The following is a 23,396-nucleotide window of genomic DNA, read 5'->3' as shown; positions in this document are numbered from 1 at the left end:
AGGCAGGAGAATCACTTGAACCCAGAAGGCAGAGATTGCACTAGGCTGAGATCACACCACTGCACTCCAGCCTGGGCAACAGAGCGAGACTCTGTTCCCATCTCCCCCCCAAAAAAAGAAGTTGAATATCTGAATTTTAATAAGTTACAAAAAAAAAAAAAAAAAAAGAAGAAGAAGAAAAAAGAAGGAGAAGGAGGAGAAGAAGAAAAAATAAAGCCTCTAAAAAGTTAGCAGTCAGTCTCTTATGCACATGTTTTTCCAGGTAGTAATAGTAGAGAGATAGGCTGAGAAGAGCTGTGTTTATTAACCACTGGAAAGGTTAATACATTAAATGAACAGAGCAAACTATTTTCAGAACAAATAAGAACTAGATTTTGGAGTGAGCTAACTTATTCCTTGTAAGGGAAACAGAAGAATACCTCTTCAGTAATAAAGAATGGCAACTTAATCGTTACCAATGAATTTCAATGCTCCATGAGAAGCATTGTTGGGAATTTAGCTAGACAAGTTTGCGAAACAAACTAGTCCAATTAATGGGACTATTTAACCGTTCCTCAAAAGGGTAAGTCCTGCTCTAGGGAGGAAAACAAATACAGAACTGAGTATGAGTATTGGCCTCAGACACCCGTGTGTTTAAACTACTAATTACATATATGGTCCTGAGCAAACAACAAAATCTTTGTTTTATAAAGCCAAAAAACATATTGTATGGTTTGCTGCAGGGAATACATGAGTTATTCTTATGAAGTATCTAGCACACAATAGTTATTAAAGAAAAGTAGGTTCCTGTCCTTGTTTCTGGAAAGGCAGGGGTGGAGAGAGTGGGAGAACAAGAAGGGAAACAGAACACTTTTCTAAATGAAGGTCTATGTGGGACTCTGGTAGGATGACAGCTTAGAAAAGTCCCTCTTTCTTACACGACCATTTTAAAGCAACATACCTCACCTAAGCCAAGGAGGCTGTGGGGCTGGCAGAAAAGAAGCTTTAATGGAATAAACTCTCTTTCAAAAGGTAATGAATACATTTGAACTTTAATACACTATTTTAAAAACTAAGAAGGGGAGAATCAAAGTTTATGCCAATTGTATATACATTTAAAATGCTTATTAAAATTCTTTAAAAATCACCATCACACTAAAATTTCCTGTAAACAAAGTTATTATACTCTACTCTACTGGATAGTTCAAACAAATCTCATACCTGGGCAATAAAGATACTGGTCATCCACTCCGTCTGAGTTCGTGAACTATCACAACACAGGTGCCTGCAAAATGAGGTGTATAAACTATGTCATTCACAAAGACAATTGACTATTCTCTAATCTGTTGGGTGATTTGGTGATCAAAAATCTCTTTGAGTTTCTCCTGATTAATGACATAACGCAATCACAAAAGTGGAACATTGCAGTACAAGTTGTTTTGGTCTTCTGCTAAATGTACAATACAAAGTTTTACTGTAAATATATTGGTTTAAACAAAATACAACTGAAGGCTTTGGTAAATGCTGCAAAATGATCACCAATATTTTTTGGAAAGGCAGAAAAATCAATTTCATTTTGCCTTTTCAAGGACATGATGATAAAACACTGTTTTCCACTGAAATTCTGAGCCTGAGAAGAAAAATATGTGCACATTCTCTTAAGAGCAGATCTTTCTTTTAAAAAGGCCGAGGCATAGTCTCCATCATTGTAATTATAAACACTAATACCCACAGATTCATACAAAATAAAACTACACGAGAAACCACTGCATATCCAATAACAGTGATTAAGTAACCTTTTACTGAAAGCTTCAATAAAACAGAGACCTTGTCCTGAAGGCTCCTGTAGTCTATTAGGGGACTTAAGCATGTAGACAAATAAATTACAACACAGTGAGAAAAAGCAAAAATAAAATTGAATGCAAACACAGAAACCACAGACTTGGGGATGAGGAGAGGGTTGTTTTTTATAAGAGGAAAAATTTATAATTGATACTGGAAAGACCTAACGGGCATTTCAAAGTAATTGCATTTTTTACATTCCTGTATTATCCAAATAATTTACCTGAAAAATGTTGAAAATGAAATTTCAAAAAAATGTGTGTTTTCTTCTTTAGAACCTCATGAAAACATTGTCTTTCCCTATTACCATGTCCAGGAAAACCATTCCTGCCACAAATCATTTTAATTACGTACCCTTGTTTATAAAATACTGTAGGTGCAAAGAAGAAATAAATAATGATCAGAGGTGAGAGCTATTAGATGAGGCTTTGGGGCATTTGAGTTATGATTTCAAAGAACAGTGACAGTTGAGTTGGTTGGGTCATCATGGGGAGAATGAAAGTATGAACAGGAAGGTGAAGTGAAAAGTATGAACAAAGGTACAGTAGAGGGACCATGTACATCACACATGCAGATCTGAAACAGCAAGGAATGCGTGGGGAATAAAGACAGATGCTTGTTTTGTCATTAAGTGAAAAAGAAAAGCTGTGGGAGATGAAGTTGGCAGAGTCATATACAGCCATGCATGCCACACAACAATTGTGTGCTTGACCCTATAGGTGAAAGAATTCACAGAAGTTTTAAAGCAGGAGAGATACATAGTACAGCATAGAAAACACTCCTCAATGGAGAGGTGGAGAATGTATGCCAAAACAAAAGCAAAGCAGAGGCCTGAAGAGCACTTAGGACTCCTGGAATAATCCCGGCAGATCAACGAAGGCCTGGCCCTGAGGGTAGACAGGTGTAGGTGGATGAGGGGCACAAGGAAGAGGCAGATCTCGTGTGGCTCAGTCACTGATTAGACACAGGGAGGTGAAGAGAAGGAAACACCTAGTACCATCTCTAGAAATACTGGTAGATACTGGTAACAGTATATGGCAAAAAGTACATATATAGAAAGAACAGAGTTGAAAGCAGGATATTTGTTATAAATCTGATTTTTGCTAGTTCTTATTCTTTTTAAAAACTATCACCTACTTATCTCATAAAAGCTGAATTCCACACTCATAATAACTATGGAAGAAATCAGATGTAGTTTCACTTCAGAGGCATTGACAAATAGGATACATGGAACTTGAACCCTGATACAAATCTATTTTCCTCTTCTTAGGCTCAAAGTCTTTACAAACAACCCTAGTTTCGTTTAGGCAAAACACTTTCTGTCTGTAGCTCTATCTGAAATTACTGAAATTATTCTTTTCCTGAAATTGTCACCAATATATTATGTCCGAAAGTTGTCAGCTGTTAACTTACCAGTGATGTTTCTCAGAATATGCGGTCAATCCCCAACTGCATCACATAGAAAAAAAAAAAAACACACACATAAATTAAAAATGATACATTTTACAAGGCAGAAAACAGGATTAGATGCTAAGGAGATGAGATTTAATTGTGGGAATGTATAGACTTCCACAAGTGATGATTCAATGTGCTGGACTTAGCTAGAGGTGAACGCTAAATGCTAAGGGATCTGTCTACACATTTATATAGAGGGAAGGAGGCTTGTGATGACATGGGGCAGAGAGGAGACGTCTCTGAGAAGATACCCTTAACTGAATAAGGCCAAATGACTGAAATAAGATAATACAGAGAGACGTACGTACTGTTCCTGGGGGAAATTAAAGAACATGCCTATTAAAACACAGGTATGTGCGCTAGGCTTAGAAACTGAGTATGAAGGAAAAAGTGAAGAAACTTTCGGCAACAAAATCTCAGAAGCAAGCACACATAAATGATGTTCATGATACTAATTATTAGTGCAAACATTTATTAGCTAATCAAAGTAATCTGTGATAAGAAATTGTGGTGTAAACCAAATGCTGGGGTACATGAAGTGTTAAAGAGGCACACAATCTGTAGGAGGCGCCCACCTCCTCTCTACCACTTACATGCTATGGGTTTTCAGTACCAAAGTCAGTATAGTACAAAGGGAAAATTACAGAGCCAGAATCAAAACACTGTAGAAGCCAAGCATCAGGAAGCTGGAGGGCAGCATTTGCTTTCCTGTGTGTAGACTTGCCCTCAGGTTGTGATGTGACAGCTGAGGGAATGAGACGCAGAGGAAGCCATATACTTCCCAGCAGACAGGGCCTCCCGGGATTTCTTACTTTACATAGAGGGACTGCAATCACCAAGGATCTTGGTCTCAGTGGGAACATCATCCCTCCTTATCTACTCATACAAGTTCCTTGATCTGCCATAAGAACCCTGTGACAGGGGAAGCAACTTAAAAAAAAAATTTGCCTAAAACTTACTTACTAAAAAGTTAAACTAATGCCACTGATCCCTAAATCCTTAAACAGACATGTTTTCCCATAATTTTTTTCCTTTCAGTACTTTCCTTTCAAACTTTACCTTGTTGGAGGCTTCATTTTCTTTTTCACTCCACGATAAAACTTCACGGAACTGAGAGAAAACATTTTGTCATGTTTACTACTCTGTAAGGAAAACAAAATAATTTGTAATTAAATGGATTTACACATTTCCTTACATTTTCTTTGAGCATTAATGATTGGGTTTAGAATTTAGTTTCTCAATGTTTCATAAAACGAACATTTCATGAGTTTGGTAAATGAAGACTCTTTTGATTTACAATACAAATACATATTGATAATGTTGGATATATTCATGTTATATATGTGTACACCTGTATATATTATAGAGCCATGCACATGGCTCTATAATTCTTGATTCAAAAACACTTGGGGTCAGATATGCATCATGTCATGGTTAATACTGAGTGCAAACTTGATTAGATTGAAGGATGCCAAGTATTGATCTTGGGTGTGTCTGTGAGTGTGTTGTCAAAGGAAACTGACATTTGAGTCACTGGACAGGGAGAGGCAGACCCACCCTCAATCTGGATCGGCACCATCTAATCAGCTGCCAATGTGGCTAGAATAAAGCAGGCAGGAGAAGATGGAAGAGCAGACTTGCTAAGTCTTCTGGCCTTCATCTTTCTCTGTGCTGGATGCTTCCTGCCCTTGAACATCAGACTCCAAGTTCTTCAGCTTTTGGACTCTTAGACTTACACCAGCAGTTTGCCAGGGGCTCTCGGCCTTCAGTCTCAGACTGAAGGCTGCACTGTTGGCCTCCTTACTTTTGAGGTTTTGGAACTCAGACTGAGCCACTACTGGCTTCCTTGCTCCTCAGCTGGCAGACAGTCCATTGTGGGACTTCACTTTGTGATTGTAGGAGTCAATAGTCCTTAACCCCCTTTCATATATACATCTATCCTATTAGTTCTGTCCCTCTAGAGGACCCTGACCAAATCACATCAGAAGTGATTTTCATATTTTAAAAATATAATACAATGCATATGCCATATGTTTCGTAACTCCCCATCACCAATGCTGACTGGGACAGTACCCTGTATTCAAACATACTCATATTTTCAAGATAAAGGCTATATATATCGTCGTATTGTTTTGGGTCAGATTTTGCCACCAAATGAGTTGGGATTTTCTATACTTTTTGGATTTCGGAATTATGGAAAACAGACTCGTGAATATATATGAACACATATTGAGGTATCTCAAATATCCAAATTAATGAAAACTATCCTAATTAAAACAGACTATTAAAAATTTACAGTTGGTCTTAGAGCAATTATATTTTCTTTACACCCCCTCTCAATACTCAGAAAGCAGTCAAAATGGAAAAAGGAGGAAAATATGCTCATAAAATTAAAAATTAGTTTCATAAAGCAAATAGGTTAGGAGGATATAAAAGAAATACAGAGGAAAAGTAACCAGGAAGATGGTCAGAAATAATGCTGTGATGACCAAAGAGCTGGAATTTACATGGTGAATTTATTCCTAATCGCTATTATCAGTTGAAGTTCACTATTATTATCATTGTAGATAATATGTTTAAAAAAACATATTTTGAATTTTTCCCCTTATGGTTAGATTTCTAGAAATTTAACCACTGAGTCATAGGCTAAGAATATGATTCAGAAAAAAAATCTTGTCTAAATTGATAGGGTACATTTATTTACCCTATCAAAAACACTAAGGTAACACAAATGTTAAGTGTGTATTTACATATTTGCTAGCCATTTGCAGTTTTGATGTGGTAAACAGTTTATCGATGTCTTTACTTGTTTGTACTAGTTCTTTATGTATTTAATATGAAATTTGTCTTTTTAAATGAAATATTCTATCCAAGTTGCTCTTTGCCTTAACCTAGCTCATTGTTTACCTTATTTTTAATAAGTCAAATATAATGGTCTTTTGGGGGGTGCTTTGTTAATGTTTGCTTAAGTTTAAAGTGTTCCCACACAGCTGATAAATATTCAATTCCATGGTCTTGTAGCTTTAAGGGTTGCTTTTTTTAGGATTTAAATCTTTTGTCAATCTGGAATACATTTTTTTATATACAGTATAAATGATAAGTTAAATTTTTTTGTTGACAATATTCTACCCCCAATTTATTGAACAAATATCCCTTTAGACATGAATGTTTTGTGGCATACTTATTAAAATTAAATTCTAACATAAAATTTTTTACCTGAATTTATGGTACCATTGCTCCTTGTTCACTTTTATACAAGGATTATAATATTTAAGTATCTTAGTTTTACTGTATATCTTAATAGTCGGATGGAAAAATAATTCAAATCCATTTTACTTATCTCCCAAAATATCTTCAAATTATTCTTATCTATTTATCCTTTGAGGTGAATTGTCAAATATTTTTGAAAAGTTATAAAAGTAATTTCCTTTGCAAACTCGAAAATAATTGCATTAAACCTATAAATCAACATTAGCAGATTTAATATCAATTTTTCTCCTATCAGAGAAGTTCTATAGCTTTCTTCACATAAGCCTCCACTTCTTAAGGCTGTTTTCAAGCAGTTTATGCATTTTTCTCTTTTAAATCCAACTGGATCTTTGGATTTTGATTCTGTAGCCTGATAATTTGCTGAATTTTTTTTTTTTTTTTTTTTGAGACGGAGTCTCGCTCTGTCGCCCAGGCTGGAGTGTAGTGGTGCAATCTCGGCTCAGTGCAAGCTCCGCCTCCCGGGTTCACGCCATTCTCCTGCCTCAGCCTCCCGAGTAGCTGGGACTACAGGTGCCCGCCACCTCGCCCGGCTAATTTTTTGTATTTTTAGTAGAGACGGGGTTTCACCGTGTTAGTTAGGATGGTCTCGATCTTCTGACTTCGTGATTCACCCGCCTCGGCCTCCCAAAGTGCTGGGATTACAGGCGTGAGCCACCGCGCCAGGCAATTTGCTGAATTTTAAGGAAGAACATTTTAACAATTTGAACTGTCTAGTATGAGGTAGCTTTGTAAGGTACTAAGTGTCCACAGTAGGGTATATTCAAGGAGAGGAGAGCTATGAGGAATGCATGCAGTATAGGTGACTCCTAGTCACCTGTGTCAGAGGTTAAATCAAATTACAAACAAGGTTTGTGTTTCTTTTAATAATTTAGATTGCTATTCCCTCAGAAGCAGTCCCGACTGAGGCAGCAGGGTTGGCTGCAACTCTAGCAGTATGTGGAAGATAGGACTTGCATATTTGAGAATGAGAAACACTGTGCCTGAACCAGATAGTCTTGATTTACACAGGACATTGATGATTTCAAGACTGCCTACATTTTGAAAAACTTTTGGTAATAAGTAGTTTGAGAGTCTGAGGTAATTGACTGCCCAAGTCACTCCTGGCATGCAAGCTCATTACTTTATACCACAGCCTGTCCAAAGAAACACAAATGATATAATTTGAGAGGAGTTCAGCAATTGTAGAAACACATTTTTCCCATTTCCATTTTGAAACTGAATATTCATAAAGAGGAGCTATATAGATCTTAATGGAAAGTTCTATAAAAGGAAATGTCGTTTGCCAAGTTCGCTTTACTGCTGGCTTATTACAACTTTCTCTTTTGGTATGTGTAATTTATAGAGAATTTCTCCAAAAAGTTCAATATACTAGACTATTATGAAGTCTGAAATGTGTTGCTTCAGTCACTCCATTTCAAAGTAAAGTTTTTAAGTTAGCCAATTAAATGAGCGTGCTTAAAAAATTATTCCTGGTACCTAAAAAGAGTTTGCCTATTAAAGTACAGGCAACTTTTAATGACCCCCTTTACCCATTTGCTTTCTTCACACTATTAACAGTATAATGGTAATATTCTCTGAAACCTCTCACCTTTTATGTAAATTAAGTCGGAAAACAATTAACATTTTCTGTGCAGGGAAAGGTTGCAGAACAAAAGATATCTTCCCCTGTGTATTACCCCAATTTGTTCTTAATGAGCATTCATAAATCAGCTCTAATTAACACAAAGTCTCTTTAAATACACTTCTCAATTTGTAATTTTTCCTCCCTTTTAACTAAATCATTTAAAAAATATATACAAGCACGCATATATTAATGGCAACCACTAAAACAAATGCTAACAGTTTACTCAAAAAAGTTGGGAGATTTTACTGTTGATAATTTACTATAAAAACACTTGAAAAGTTAACATTGCCAATGGCTTCACCATCAATATTAATAGGGACAGATCCGTAACATGAAAAAATAACAAAATGAAGTCATGTGTTGAAAATAACCATAGTTTGAGTTTAAAGGAAAAGCATGAATCTCTCATCTGCTTTTCAAAATGCACAAATTAAAGTATCAGTTGCATTAATCTATTCTGACAGATATGCAAATATAATTTTCAAACACTTAATAATCAGACAATAATTCCATAACTTGAGGTTACTGTTATTAAAAAATGTGTTCGGTATCCTTAAAGAGCACTGTTTTCAGACAAGTTCTTGAGACTATCACTGCCTATCAGGTTATGTAAGTTAGCTCAATCTGAGCAAGATGATCCTTTCAAAAAGATAGATTCTTAAAGCAAAACTTACTCTGTTAAGCCATATGAGGCCCTTCATCTCACTTACAAAAACAATGTATCTGTAAAAGTCACTGCATGAACAGGCTTCCTTGTGGCAGATATTAAAGTGTACATCAGCTTGAGAGAAAATGCCGCAAAAACTGAATTGTTTGCATTTCCTTATTTAAAAATGTTTGACGCTATTTAATAAAAATAAACTTATTCTCTCCACATAAAATTACTTCAGCAAAAACACTAAAGTAATACAAACGTTAAATTTCCTTTGTAAGTTTCTGCATAGAGCCTTTGGAGTCCAATGCCTGGAAGTGAATTCTGACCCCATCGCTTACTGTGTATGTGATTTTGGACAAGTTATGTAACGTCTTTGAGAGTCTGTTTCTTCATCTGCATAGGGGGAATAATAAGAGTACCAATTTCATGGGGTAACTGTATAGATAAAATGAGATAATCCAAATAAAATGTATGGAACTCTGCTTCACATAGAGTAGCCACTTGAATGTTAGTTGCTGCTATTATTACTGCACTGTCATTACTACTACCACAAACTACTATATTTGTTTTTAGCAACCTTCTGTTGCTACACAATGAAGTGTCAGTTTCTTGATGGGACAAAAAAGTTCAGGTTGATTTCTATATATGCCAACTGCAAAAGTGATCCTTAACCAACGTATTATGTATATGTAAGGACTGTGATTAAAGAAATCAGTCTTTTGAAAATCAAGGTGGGTGGTCCACTGCACAAAACCAAACAAAATTCTATCAGATTCAGTTCTACTTGACTAGAACAATAAGCTGTGAAGTCTAGCCTGTATTTTCACAAGCACAAATGTAAAGTTCATGAACCTTAAAATCTGATGTGTTCCATCACATAACCCCATAATTCTACAAAATCTACTATTCCTTTATGGGTAAAATGAAGAATGTTAGTAAATGATAGTAACCACTTGATACCCACACAGACTCCCTCTGGATATCAAGTGGGGTTCAAGTGCAATATATAATATGAATCTGTGATAAGGGCCGCAGAATTCAGGCTGTTTTATTAGTCTCCTGCCTGAACATTTCATTGTCCATGAGGAAAGCAAACACGGAATGTATACACAGAATAGGATGCTACTATGATTTATTCATGCCCACATGGAGGCTTCTCTGCTGGAGGAATATACAGGGATAGTAATTAAAGCATAGGAAGTGCTGAACAGAAGCCACACAACACTACAGCCGTGGCTTTGGAAAGCTGCTTAACAATTTTTTCTTTGTAACATATTAACAGATGTTACAGTCTGGTCTTTATTTGTGCATCTCCACAACAGAACACAGTGAAGCACCATTCACTTACAAGTGTGCAAGCAATGTTTACCCAAGTTAATTTTATAATTCAATATTAAAAAAGTATTATCCAGGTCCTGCTGACTTCCATTCTACATTTAAAGGAATTGCCTTGGTACTACTTGAATCTCAAAGAGAGTTTTTGCTGCATACCCCCATGGGACCACCATCCAAAACAGGATAAAGAACATTTCTATCTAGAAAGTAACCCACTGACACTTTTTCCTTGGCAATTCTGCAGCAAATTCTGTCCCCAACCTAAGCAAACACTTTCTGACTTCTATCACTATAGAATGGTTCTGCCTGTTCTTAGACTTCTTATGAACAGACTTATATGATATTATTTTGTGTCAAGCTTCTTTGGTTTCAAAGGTTTTAAAAATTCACCAATGTTGTGACTTGTGTTAATATTCATTTTTGTTGCTGAGTAGTATTCCATTATACAAATAGAATATTTTCCTATTGGTGGACATTTGGAATGCTTCCAGTTATCAGCTTTTATGAATAAATCTGCTCATGAACATTCTTGTACAAGTGCATTTGTGAATCACAAATGCTTTGCGTAGAGCTGCTGGATCATGGGGTAGATTATGTTAGTAACTTCATTTAAAAACTGACAAATAGTTTTACAGCGTGATTGTGTGATTTTACCCTTCCACCAACAATTTATGTGGGAGTTCTAATTATTCTACATCATTTTTAACATTGGTTGTTATCACTGTTAAGATTGTAGTCATACCAATGAATGTAAAATAATGTTTTGTGGTTCTAATTTTAATTTCCTGATTAATAATGATATTGAACACTTTTGGTTCAATGGGTTATTGGCCATTTCTACATCTTCCTTCATGTAATGTCTGTTCTATCCTTGCCAAACTTTTTATTGAACTGTTTTTCTTATTGTTGATTTAGAAGAGCTCTTTATACTCCTGATATGAGTCTTTTTTCTGATATATGTTAATACATTTTCTCACTTTGGGACTTGCCTGTTCACATTCTTAGGGTATCTTTGGAGGAGCATGCTATTATTATTACATTATATTTATAAAAAGAATTTACACATATATTATTAGACCACTAGCCTGACTAATGAAGAAGAAAGGAGAGAATATTTGATAAACACAATCAGAAACAACAAGGGGGATATTACTCCTGACCCCATAGAAATAGAAACCACCATCAGAGAATATTATGAATACCTATATGCACATAAACTAGAAAAACTAGAATAAATGGGTACATTCCTGGACATATACAGCCTCCCACACTAAACCAGGAAGAAACTGCACCCCCGAATAGATCAATAACCAGTTCTGAAATTGAGCAGTAATAAAAAGCCTACCAACCACAAAAATCCCAGGACCAGACAGACTCACAGCTGAATCCTACCAGATGTACAAATAAGATCTGGTACCATTCCTACTGAAACTATTCCAAAAAATTGAGGAGGGACTCCTTCCTAACTCATTCTATAAAGTCAGCATCATCCTGATACCAAAACCTGATAAAAATACAATAAAAAAGAAAACTTCAGACCAATATCCTTGATGAAACATCAATGCAAAAATCCTCAACAAAATACTGGTAAATGGCATTCACCAGCACACCAAAAAACTTATCCACCATGATCATGGAATAGTATGCACCCATAAAAAAGAATGAGATCATGTCCTTTGCAAGAACATGGATAGAACTGGAGGCCATTATCATTGGTAAACTAACACGGAATAGAAAAACAACACATGTTCTCACTTACAAGTGGGAGCTAAATGATGAGAACACATGGACACACAGTGGAGATCAATACCCACTGGGGACTTTTGGTGGGTGGAGGGTAGAGGATCAGAAAAATAAACAACTAATAAGCACTAGGCTTAATACCTAGGTGATGAAATAATGTGTAAAACCAATCCATATGACTCAAGTTTACCTAACAAATTTTCACTTCCATTCCTAAACTTAAAAGCCAAAAGAAAAAAAAAAAAAAAAATTCAACGAATTAGAGAAAAACGCTGTTAACAGCACCTGTCGCAGTCTTATAAAAACCAAATCCCTGGAGGTGGGGCCTCTGCACATATTTGTTTTGCTTTTTTTATCCTAATGCTTTTTTAAAATTGCAGTGTATATGTAATACATATATAAAAAGCACACAAATCATATTTAGCTCAATGAATTTTAATAAAGTGAACACACTGGTGTAACCTGCACCTGGAGAATATAAAACATATATATATATTTTTTAAGCATTAAAACAACATGACATGCAGAACTCATACTATCTTAAATTACAGATTTGGATACTGAGGTTGAGAGGTTAAGTTACTTATTCATGTAACCAGTTCTTCACAGAGATGAGATTTTCTGATGTTAAGTTCAATATTTTTATAGCTACAACATTTATCTACTCCCTTTTTTATATATCTAATTCTCTTATCCACTCCACAATTATTTAATAAGATATTTTAGGGAACTAAATTATAGGGGATATATCAATAAGATTACATTAATACATATGAAATTAAAAATGAGTCAATTCATTCAACTGTATAGGAAAGATACTAATAACATTTATTTTAACTTTGGGGTTTGGTCATTTTATTGCACCTTTTATTAATTTCCAGTAGCTAATCTGAAGCCTTTTATTTTAGGTTATCACACATTCTCTATTAATTTTATTGACTGAAATATTGATTTATAACACATATTAGACTTTTCTTCAGGGCTTAAGTCATTCACTATCCTACAAAACCTGAGGTGCCTAAAAAGGCCTTATAAAATTCTTCACTGTGTTACTGAGTGCATTAATATCTTATCCCAGAGGCTGAAGGAAATCATCAGCTTACCATGCATTTTATATACTACAGGCAGTGACATCCAAGAGAGATGGCTGAGAGTAGCATAAAATATGAATGTTAATACCCACACAAATAAAAATGTATGCATGTTCAAATACTATACCTTCACATCCTTGTAAAGAAAGAGAAACCCATCTCGTAAAACAAAATACCGGTCTTGAAACTTATTTCCAGATAGTATTTTGGATGGTTCTTCTTTGATTTTCAAGATTCCTTCTTTGATGCTTCCCAATGTACTCCGGTCTGTAAAGTACAGCATTACTTTTGTGAGTTGGGTACATTTTTACTTATTTGAAATATGATACAAAACATTTCTATATTGTCAGTTTTAACAATGTAAAATACGAACTTGTTTACTACCACTAAAGTCTAAGATGAACTTCTGGGAATATCATGTGTCTGAAGTATTGCTATTTATCATATATGGGCCTGCCTGGACTGTTCAAGTAGCTACAGGCTAGAAATCACACAAAATGTGATTAGTATGAGCTGAGAGGTGCTATAAGTGTAAAGTATCTACTAAATTTTAAAGACTTTATATGGGGAAAAAAAAAAAAAGCAAAATATCGGCCGGGAGCAGTGGCTCACACCTATAATCCCAGCACTTTAGGAGGCCGAGGCAGGAGTATTATCTGAGGTCAGGAGTTCAAGACCAGCCTGGCCAACATGGGGAAATCCCGTTTCTACTAAAAATACAAAAATAAGCCATGTGTGGTGGCACTAGCCTGTAGTCCCAGCTACTTGGGGAGGCTGAGGCAGGAGAATCGCTTGAACCCGGGAGGCAGAGGTTGCAGTGAGCTGAGATCATGTCACTGCACTCCAGCCTGGGTAACAGAGTGAGACTCCATCTCAAATAAAATAAAAAAAAAAAAAGAATATATCACAATTTTTAAAATATTAATTACATATTAAATGTATTTTGGATATTGGATATATGATATTAAATAAAACATATTGGTAATTTTAGCTGTTTCTTTTTACTTTTTTCTAACGTAGCTACTAGACAATTTATAATTACATATGTGGCTTGTATTATATTTGAGCCCCACTGGTATAAACAATGCAAATACGTGATAAAAAAGGAAACACCTTTAGGAATTCTGACTCAAATTCACAAATTTTTAAGGCATTAAAGAAATTTTTATAAATGTGAAACAGGCAAGGGTAAGAAAGGCAAAACTGCTAACGTAGAACATTTACCCATCAATGATAGACTGAATAAAGAAAATACTGTACATTTACATCATGGAGTACTATGTGGCCATAAAAAGAAACAAGATCATGTCCTTTGCATGGACGTGATGGGGCTGGAGGCCATTATCCTTAGTGAACTAATGCAGGAACAGAAAACCAAGTGCCATGTGTGCTCACTTACAAGTGGGAGCTAAATAATGAGAACACATGGACACATAGAGGGGAACAACACGCACTGGGGCCTATTGGAGGGTGGAGGGTGGAGGGTGGGAGCAAGGAGAGAATCAGGAAAAGTAACTGATAGGTATTAGGCTTAATACCTGGGTGACGAAATAATCTGCACAACAAACCCCCATAACCCAAGTTTACCTATGTAACAAACCTGCACATATACCCCTGAACTTTAAAGTTATTTAAAAAAAAAAAAAAAAAAAAATACCAAAAAAGAAAAATAATAAAAAAAAAAAAAAAAAAAAAAAAAAGAAATAGCAGAAAAGAGAACTATTTGAGAAATAACATTGGAAAAACTAAATCTAAACATGCAATAATTGCTACAGTTTATTGATTACCTATTAGACACCTATATACTCTAATAACAACACTAAAAAAATTGTGATTATTATGTTTATTTTGCACATGATAATTCTAAGGCTTAGAAAGGTCAAGAAGCTTTCCCAAGGCTGCAGAGCTACCTGAAGGAGATTAAAACTCAACTTTTTTTAAAAAAATTGTATTTTGGATTCAGGGGTACGTGTGCATGTTTATTACAAGGGTGCGTAACGCTGAGGTTTGGGGTTCCATTGATCAAGTCACCCAGATAGTAAACATAGCACCTGATAGAAAGTTTTTCAGCCCTTATCCTCCTCCTTCCTTTTGGAGTCCCCAGTGTCTACTGTTTCTGTATTCATATCTGTGTGTACCCAAGGTTTAGCTCTCACCTGTAGGTCAGAATATAAGATATTTGGTAAAACTCCATCTCTAAATGTATGTTCTTTTCTAGACACTGCTGTGTCAGAGAAGAAACTGAGGGATTTTACAATAATTGAATCCAAGTTTAAACCTAACATATCACTAGAGAGGCCCCCTCACATTTCCACAATATCCTTTTCCTATTATTATGATGGGTCTAATGGACATTGACTAATAAGCCAGAATTCCCTCCAGTTTGGGTTACACATTATTTTTCTAGCTCAGAGACTGGCAAATTATGGCTGCAGGCCAAATCCAACCCTCTACTTCTTTTTATATGGTCTATGAGCTAAGAATAATTTTTTCATTTTTAAGTGGTTGAAAAAAATTTCACAAAAGTTTGATGACACGAAAATTACATGAAATTCAAATTTTAGTCCTATAAAAATAAAGTTTTATTGGAATACAGCCTCACATTATGTACTATCTATGGCTGCGAACATGCTACAGGGACAGAGCTGAGTAGTTGTTTCAGAGACCTTACTGATAACAAAACCTAAAACATTAACTCTTGGCCTTTTATGGAAAAAAGCTTGTTCACTCTCACTTCACAAGAATAGCCTTAAGGGAAACTCTTCTCCACTAAGAAACTGTTCACTCTCTTTGCCTTTAGTAGTTTCATTATTCATTCTTCCATCAAAAATGTACTTTTTTTTACTATCAAGCTTTCTGTTAGGCACTGTGATAGACGGACAAATAAAATTATAGAATTCTCAGGAACACAACGGACAAGGAAAAGGCAAAGGATATGTCAGTAAGACAGAATATGTGAAGGCATGAAGTGATAACATAATGGTAATAATCTGAGCACCCTTTAGTGAACAACTCATATAATCACCTCTAGTGTATGTGGAGCATGAGGCAAACACAGTGCTAGCCTTTCCATGAATGCCTCATTAAAGGCTCAGAACCACACTTTCAGGTAGATTAATCACAATATCATTTTACAGATGTAGAAACAGGTTGCTATAATCATGAAACTTATCCAAGGCACACAGCTAAAGAGTGCTGTCATCAGAATTCAAAGTCAGGTCCACCTAGCTAGACTGGGAAGGTCCTTTCACAGGTATTAACATATCAAAAATACCTAACAAAATGTTTGTTATTAAAATCCAGTTTTGGTGATGTGTAATGTATAAAGACATGCCAGATTAATCTGTTTTTGGATTAATTTGTATTGACAGGGGCATTAGACACTGAGATAGTCTTTCCTTCCCAGGAAAACTCTGGGTTACATCAGAAAAGCTCTCCTCCTTTGCCCCACAATTTTCTGCCCATGGCCCAGTGCTTGCAGGGTGGAAGAAGAGGAGGCAGAACCACCAGCAATAGATGTTGTTCTATAGTTTGAATGCATGCCCTAAGCTTTCCACCTACATCTTTATAATGATTCATCTTTTTCTCATTATTTTTACATTTTATTTTTAGCATGTTCTAAATAGCTAAATGTGTTTCTGGGATTCCTATTCTGTGACATTCAAGTTAGATAATTTTTGATCTGGTTTTACAAGCCAGAAAATAAGATTCACAGAATTATAATGACCTGCCCAAAGACATAAAAACTAGTAAGTGACAGAAAAGGGGATTGAAGACTAGGTCTGGTTTAGCAGAAATAAATAAACACAAAGCAAAACCAAAAAGCACAATACACTTTGTGTTCCTGTGTACTGTAATTTGTTGTAGCTTATGAATAAAAGGCTCTGTATGCATAAAAAAGGGTAGATCCTTTAACAGTAATTATATTTTGTGTGCAAAACTGACAATGTGCCACAGGTAGAAATCATTTCAACTAATTTTTGTAACAAAAAAACACTTTTTTGTGAGAACATCAAATCTGTATTTTTTTATCATGCATAAATTTGTCAGTATATCTCTGGTCTAAAACTTTCCCCTGAAATCCAGATACATATTCAACTGCTTACTTGAGAACTGAAGAACAACAAAAAGAAAGAGAAACCTCAAACCAACTAGCCATCATATGGTCATTATGGTGTCAGCTTCTGCTTTTCCTGTAAAATAAGACTAATGACACCTATCCTGAAGGATTGTTGCAGGCCTTACAAAGGACAATGTACACACAAGATGTATGGCAGAACACTGTATCAGGTCTATCAGTCTAATACCTTCCTGGTATTAAGGTGATAGAACTTTAAATATCCATGCATCATTTCTAAAATTTACAAAATAAAAACTTTAGAAAAAAAAAATTTAGTCTTTCTGGGCATGGTGATTCATGTCTGTAATGCCAGCATTTTGGGAGGCCGGGGCAGGTGGATCATCTGAGGCCAGGAGCTTGAGACCAGCCTGGCTAACAAGGTGAAACCCCATCTCTACTAAAAATACAAAAAAATTAGCCAAGCCTAGTGGTGTGAGGTTGTAGTACCAGCTACTCAGGAGGCTGAGGCAAGAGAAACATTTCAACCCGAGAGGCGGAGGTTGAATCCAGTCTGGGTGGCAGAGTGAGATTCCGTCTCAAAAAAAAAAAAAAAGAAAAGAAAAGAAAAGAAAAAAGAAAACAATAGTCTTAAACACAACAACCCTTAATCTGCTTAATCTGTTTGGGGAAAACATTTCCTAATGCAGCAAATAATACACAAATGTTCATCTTAAAATTAGCATAGAGAAAACAAGAGTAAAAACCACAAATAGTTCCTTACAACTCAAATATATGAGCATGGAATGAGCACTTGGAAGCAAAAGTGCCCAGGATTAATCACATTACTGAACCTAACCATGAATACACACACAGAACAAACCTGATAGTTTTCATGATACACATACTGACCTCAGACAGTACTTTGTTGATCACACTGTCATACTAATAGGTTCTTTTTGGGTGCTTTGTGACTTTTAAATAATTACTGAAAAACATACTGCTAAAATTTGTCTTCTAGTACAATGCCTTAATATTCAATTCCATAGAGAAATATTGTAAAGGACTTTTGTAGCTAAAAAGTATAGTAAGCAATTTGTTAAACATTGTATGGACTTGGTCATACAGCTGATTTAGAACAGGAGAGTCAAGAAAGGCATTTATAATGCCTTGTTGGTTTGGAAATAGGTATTTTTAAAAGCAAGTTATAATCAAGTTGTGAAATATAGATATTTATATTACTTAAGTCAGTAAAATCTATTCATATCTTCTGACAGTACTTTTCATTTACATTTTTGTTCAAATTAATAAACTTTTCCATTTTTACCAATAAGAAATAAGCCTATGTCTGGTATTAAACTACTCATAGTCATAAAAAAAAAACAGACTTAGGGGAAAATATTGTTTAAATTTTAAATATCATTTAAATAGTAACATTTACTTTAACCATCATTGTATGTGATTGAGCATATTGAGTATAAACCTGAGTGTACACTATTAACGGACCCAGGATGAAAGTTTTGAAAGGAACATATGCTAAGGATGAAGGAAGAACAAAAAATACTTTGAAATGTGAAGCTCTATGATAAATACTATGATTTAAAAGACTTTCTAAAAGCTCTCACAACCAAATTCCTGTCTGTTCCCAAGATAATAAAATAAGTAGAAAGCCACCAGTTAAAGGCCAAAATAACAAAATAAAGCTACACACTTTGGGGTATACTGTGTGTAACTGTATGTAACAAAATCAAGGTTATGAATTGAATGGCTTCCAGTAATTCATTCTTCCAAACTGTTCAGGTACTGGTTGGACTCTCAACCTCGGGGTACTTCTCTCATATTTCTTACTCCCTGGACCTCATGCTAGACAGAAAGCTCCCTTGCTACTAGGGAAAACCATCTGTTGTTTTTGTGTGAGTGTAACAGGTTTGAAAGTTTAATGCACTTCCCAAAGCACTAAATTCTCTTCAAGATAAACCCTGGGATGCATATTAATAGGTACTATTTCCTTTACCACCTTTTGATCTTTCATTCCAATCAAATTACAGCATACTGTTACCTCTACTGAATCATAAAACCCTCCCCTATTCTTGGTAGTTGCTAGGATGAGAAAGGGTAGGTTGGAGTTTACTGAAAGGTCTTTAGAATTAAAACTGTGGGTAAGAAAACAAACATGTATTGAAAGTTATATTGTGCTATCAACTTGGTATCAATTTAGAAAAGCTCTTAAAAGTCACATGTATGAAACAAAGCAGAATGGCCACATTTATTTAAACAGAACAGACACACCACATAACCAGGCAATGAAACTGAAAAGTTCGCACCTCCAAAAAAAGTTTTTCTAAGCCATTTGAAAACCTCAATTTTTAAATACAAAAACAGTTATCTCCTAACCACGAGCCGGAAATCCCAACAGAATAATTGATGGATGGAGGCGGCTGGGGTTGAGGGGAAGAGGAGAGAGAAACTTTTCATACACTCAGGAACGGCATTTCTCAGATATATATACTCCCCCTTTACCCTCCATGTCCAGGCAGCTAGCAATCAACCATTATTCTTTCAGCAGTTCTCTCTGGGATTCAATTCCACTTCATTCCTATTGTTATCACCCTACATACTTCCTTTTCTCTCTAATCCTTGGATTTCAGAATTCTCTAACTCCGTGTCCTACCTTTCTAATGGCTCTAACATACAGCTGCAGATTCTTGTTATGAAAACACAGTCTTCATCATTTTATAAAAGCCCTGTCCAGAGCCCTACTTTTCTAATGATTAAAGCCTTACCTTCCTAAAATCAAAAGCCTACACTCCTCTGAATTTCAAAATGTGAAATAAATGGACAACTCCTATCCATCTCTGTAAATTATTAAATTAAAATATAATATTTAAGTTCAATTGATAATAATACACTATTTGGAAAACCAATCATTTTCTCTGTGGCATGACTCAAGTTAATCACTTGAGTGATCTTGAGAGAAATCCTGTTTTCTTTGATTCTGTACAAATTTGATTCCTACTTCTGGACCTAACTAATCCATGAAGGTTCTTCCAACTACTTCAGTCTATATTTTTTCACTCATGCCATGAAACTCCAAGATCTATCACCCTTGAATGCATGAAACGTCATATTTGCTTCATAATTTAACTTTTTTATTTATCAATGTTTATTTTAAGTTCTGGGGTACATGTGCAGGATGAGCAGGTTTGTTACATAGGTAAGTGTGTGCCATGGTGGTTTGCTGCACAGATCAACCCATCCCCTAGGTATTAAGTTCAGCACCCATTAGCTGTTCTTCCTGATGCATTCCCTCCCCCTGCCCCACCCTCCCCATGGACAGGCCCCGGTGTTTGTTGTTCCCCCACCCCATGTGTCCATGTGTTCTCATCACTCAGCTCCCACTTATAAGTGAGAACATGCAGTGTCTGGTTTTCTGTTCCTGTGTTAGTTTGCTGAGGATAACAACTTCCAGCTCCATCCATGTCCCTGCAAAGGATATGATCTCATTCCTTTTTATAGCTGCATAGTATTCCATGGTGTATATGTACTACATTTTCTTTATCCAGTCTATCACTGATGAGTATTTGGGTTGATTCCATGTCCTTGCTATTTCCAACACCGTATTTTAAAAGAAAATATTTCTACTTCTTGAAGGGCATGGGCCTTATCTACAGTGCTAGGTTGACCTGGTTACGAGGAATCCACAGAAAATATAATCTAATAGTTACTACCATTACAATATGTTATGCCTGTCATACTTCAGCAAGCAAACTATGAAGGGAGAGAAAATTCACTTTTATTTGAGCTACTCTTTACTCCTCTGAGGCTTCCCTGGTTTGTGACAAACAAACATTGTAACAGCTTCACCTCGCTTAAGTACATATTCATTTTGTATTTCCTGTTTAAAATAATGTATACTTTGGTTTATCCTCTTCAATCTAGGTAAGAGCTGACACAATACAGTGACTAAAAGCACATTCTGGGGCTAGACTGCCTGGGCTTGAATGACAACCACATTCTCTGCTAGATTGCAGGCAGTAATCTCTAAATCTCAATTCTCTTATCTGCAAAATGAGAATACATACAGTACTTACCCAGTGGATGTGGTATATAAATTGCTCAGAAGAGCGCTTGGCACAGAACAAGAAGAATGTAAGTCCTTGTTTAATTAATGGAGGGTGAACATAATTTTTCTCTGTGTTGCAGAGCCTAAGGCAAACACTACAGAAATAACTACCTTTACAAAAGTCTGACGACTTATAGATTGAGTTTCTAAGAGTCTAAAAACCTGATATCTGATTTATCCTTGATTTCAGGATAGTAAGGGGTTTAGGACAGAATATATAAGCTGGATACGGAGAGATCTTGACTGTAACACCTGTTTCTCCACTTATCAGCAGGTCGCCTTGAAAGAGTTACGTAATACCTCTCCATCTCAGTTTCTCCATTTGTTAGTAGTAGTAAACAACCCTAAGATAAGTAGGAAAATGATATAAAATAATGTAAGTAAAGCATTTAGCCCAGTGCACATAGTAAATTCACAGTAACTATGAACTATTGTTATCTCTCATATATTATCTGATCAGTGACAAGGAAATACACAACAAATTGATCTATTTTTCGTGGTGTGCATGTGTCTCTCTTCTTCTCTTGCTGGCAAAGACTATTTCCTCAGAGCTATGCCTTATCTTAAAAAGTTCTTTGTTCCAAGTTCTACCTGCACCATGTCCTCTAAGTGAAGAAGGGCACAAATGGGCAGTTTCCTTGAGAAGCAACCCCCTTGAAATTATTCCAACATCAAGTAATTTTGCAATATTTGCAGGACAACATCTAAAAAGCCCTTCCAAATTCAAAATTGTGCATATTTTCTCCTCTTCAGAATTGATTGTATAGATGCATTTTTTATAATTTTAAGGAGGGAGGATTACTGATATATTTCATTCACTGTATGATATTCACTCAAAATGCATTTTGGTAAAATTTAATGCTACAACTAAGAAAAAACCAAACTGGACATAATAGCTGCTTGAAAGTATACTCCTTCCCCCCACCCTCTCTCTCACTCTTTCTCTCTCTCTCTCTCTCTCTCATTAACACTTGAAGGTTTATTTTTAGAAGACTAATGGAGGGGCATCTTTTTAAGACTAATAGACACATTGTGACACCTCAAGAAAGTAATCTGTTCCTTAGGATAAGCCAAGTATGCCCCCTTCACTCCAATCTATTATCCCTTATGTTATTCATACAGTTGACCTTCTGTATCCATGGATGCCACATCTATCAATTCAACCAATAGATTACCAAAAAAGTATCTGAGAAACAAAGAATAACAATGTAAAATACAAATAGAAAAAACACAGCATAGCAATTTATGTAGCATTTATATCGCATTAGATATTATAAGTAAATAGATGATTGAAAGCATGGGAAGGATATGCATAGATTACATGCAAATACTCTGCCATTTGATATAAGGGACTTGAGCATCTGCAGATTTTGGTATCCATGACAAGCAGGTGGCACAGGGTGGGGGTGGCGGGAGACGTGGCAGTGTCTTGGAACCCACTTCCTCATGGATACTGAAGGAAGACTATATTGAAGTAGCAGTGGTTAACAAAACAAGCAGTCTGTTGACATCCTTCTATAATTAAATTATTTATAAACAGTTAAATTATAAATACAGTTACTACTAGAACAGGATTGAATAAAAAAGTGACAGATTTTTTTTTTTGCCATTTTACTACTACTACTAACACAGTAAATTGCAGAAAGCAGAAAATTGTTTTCCTATACTGTTTTCATTATTACATTGAATTATAAACATTTCTAAAATATAATTTAGTGTAAGTGATATATTTCTTTTATACTAAATGAATGTATAATTTTCAGCATACTTGTAATAAATGAGGAGATAACACTGGAGTTTTCAGTGTTCATATATTTTCTTTCATGTGATTCTCATGAAACTTTGCAAAGTAGGGAAGACAGGTTACATCATCTTATTGACAAATGTGAAAATTGTGGCTCACAATTATGTGACAAAATTAGAAAGCAATTATGCTAGAATACGAATTCAGGTCTCTTAATATCTAACATGAAATTCTGTCTTATATCCTGGGATACTTCTAAGTAATAGTCATAATTACCATGACCACCATCACTATCAACCACAATAACAATACATGTCCAGGGACTTTTCTTGGTTTCACGCATCATTTTACACTATTAAGCACTCTTTTTTTTTCCCCCCCTAAAAATTACTCCTTTGATAATTTACATTGGCATTGCTCTCTTTCTTTCTTGAAACTTTTCTGATTGTTCCTTCACAGGGCCTCTCTTGCTACATCT

The 23,396-nt window shown here is 35.5% G+C and overlaps 1 protein-coding gene across 9 annotated transcripts in view; it reads right to left on the bottom strand.

Annotated features, from left to right (window-relative positions):
• ARAP2 (ArfGAP with RhoGAP domain, ankyrin repeat and PH domain 2) overlaps positions 1 to 23,396 on the bottom strand; it is a 179,293-nt gene that overhangs the window by 11,764 nt on the left and 144,133 nt on the right. For 8 of the 9 annotated variants that reach the window (XM_031664671.1, XM_031664672.1, XM_031664668.1 and 5 more), the window contains 4 exons: positions 13,122 to 13,261; positions 4,336 to 4,418; positions 3,235 to 3,270; positions 1,201 to 1,264 (listed from right to left, as the gene is read on the bottom strand). In XM_031664671.1, coding sequence (XP_031520531.1) covers positions 1,201 to 1,264; positions 3,235 to 3,270; positions 4,336 to 4,418; positions 13,122 to 13,261 — 323 coding nt within the window. Of the gene's footprint in view, positions 1 to 1,200; positions 1,265 to 3,234; positions 3,271 to 4,335; positions 4,419 to 13,121; positions 13,262 to 21,142; positions 21,519 to 23,396 lie in introns of those variants that run through there. The other variant, XR_004182819.1, reaches the window with a different exon arrangement.

The sequence above is a fragment of the Papio anubis genome, chromosome 3 (genome assembly GCF_008728515.1).
Source record: "Papio anubis isolate 15944 chromosome 3, Panubis1.0, whole genome shotgun sequence".
NCBI lineage: Eukaryota > Metazoa > Chordata > Mammalia > Primates > Cercopithecidae > Papio > Papio anubis.
Note: the sequence above shows the minus strand (reverse complement) of the source record. Positions and strands in the feature narration are given on the sequence as shown.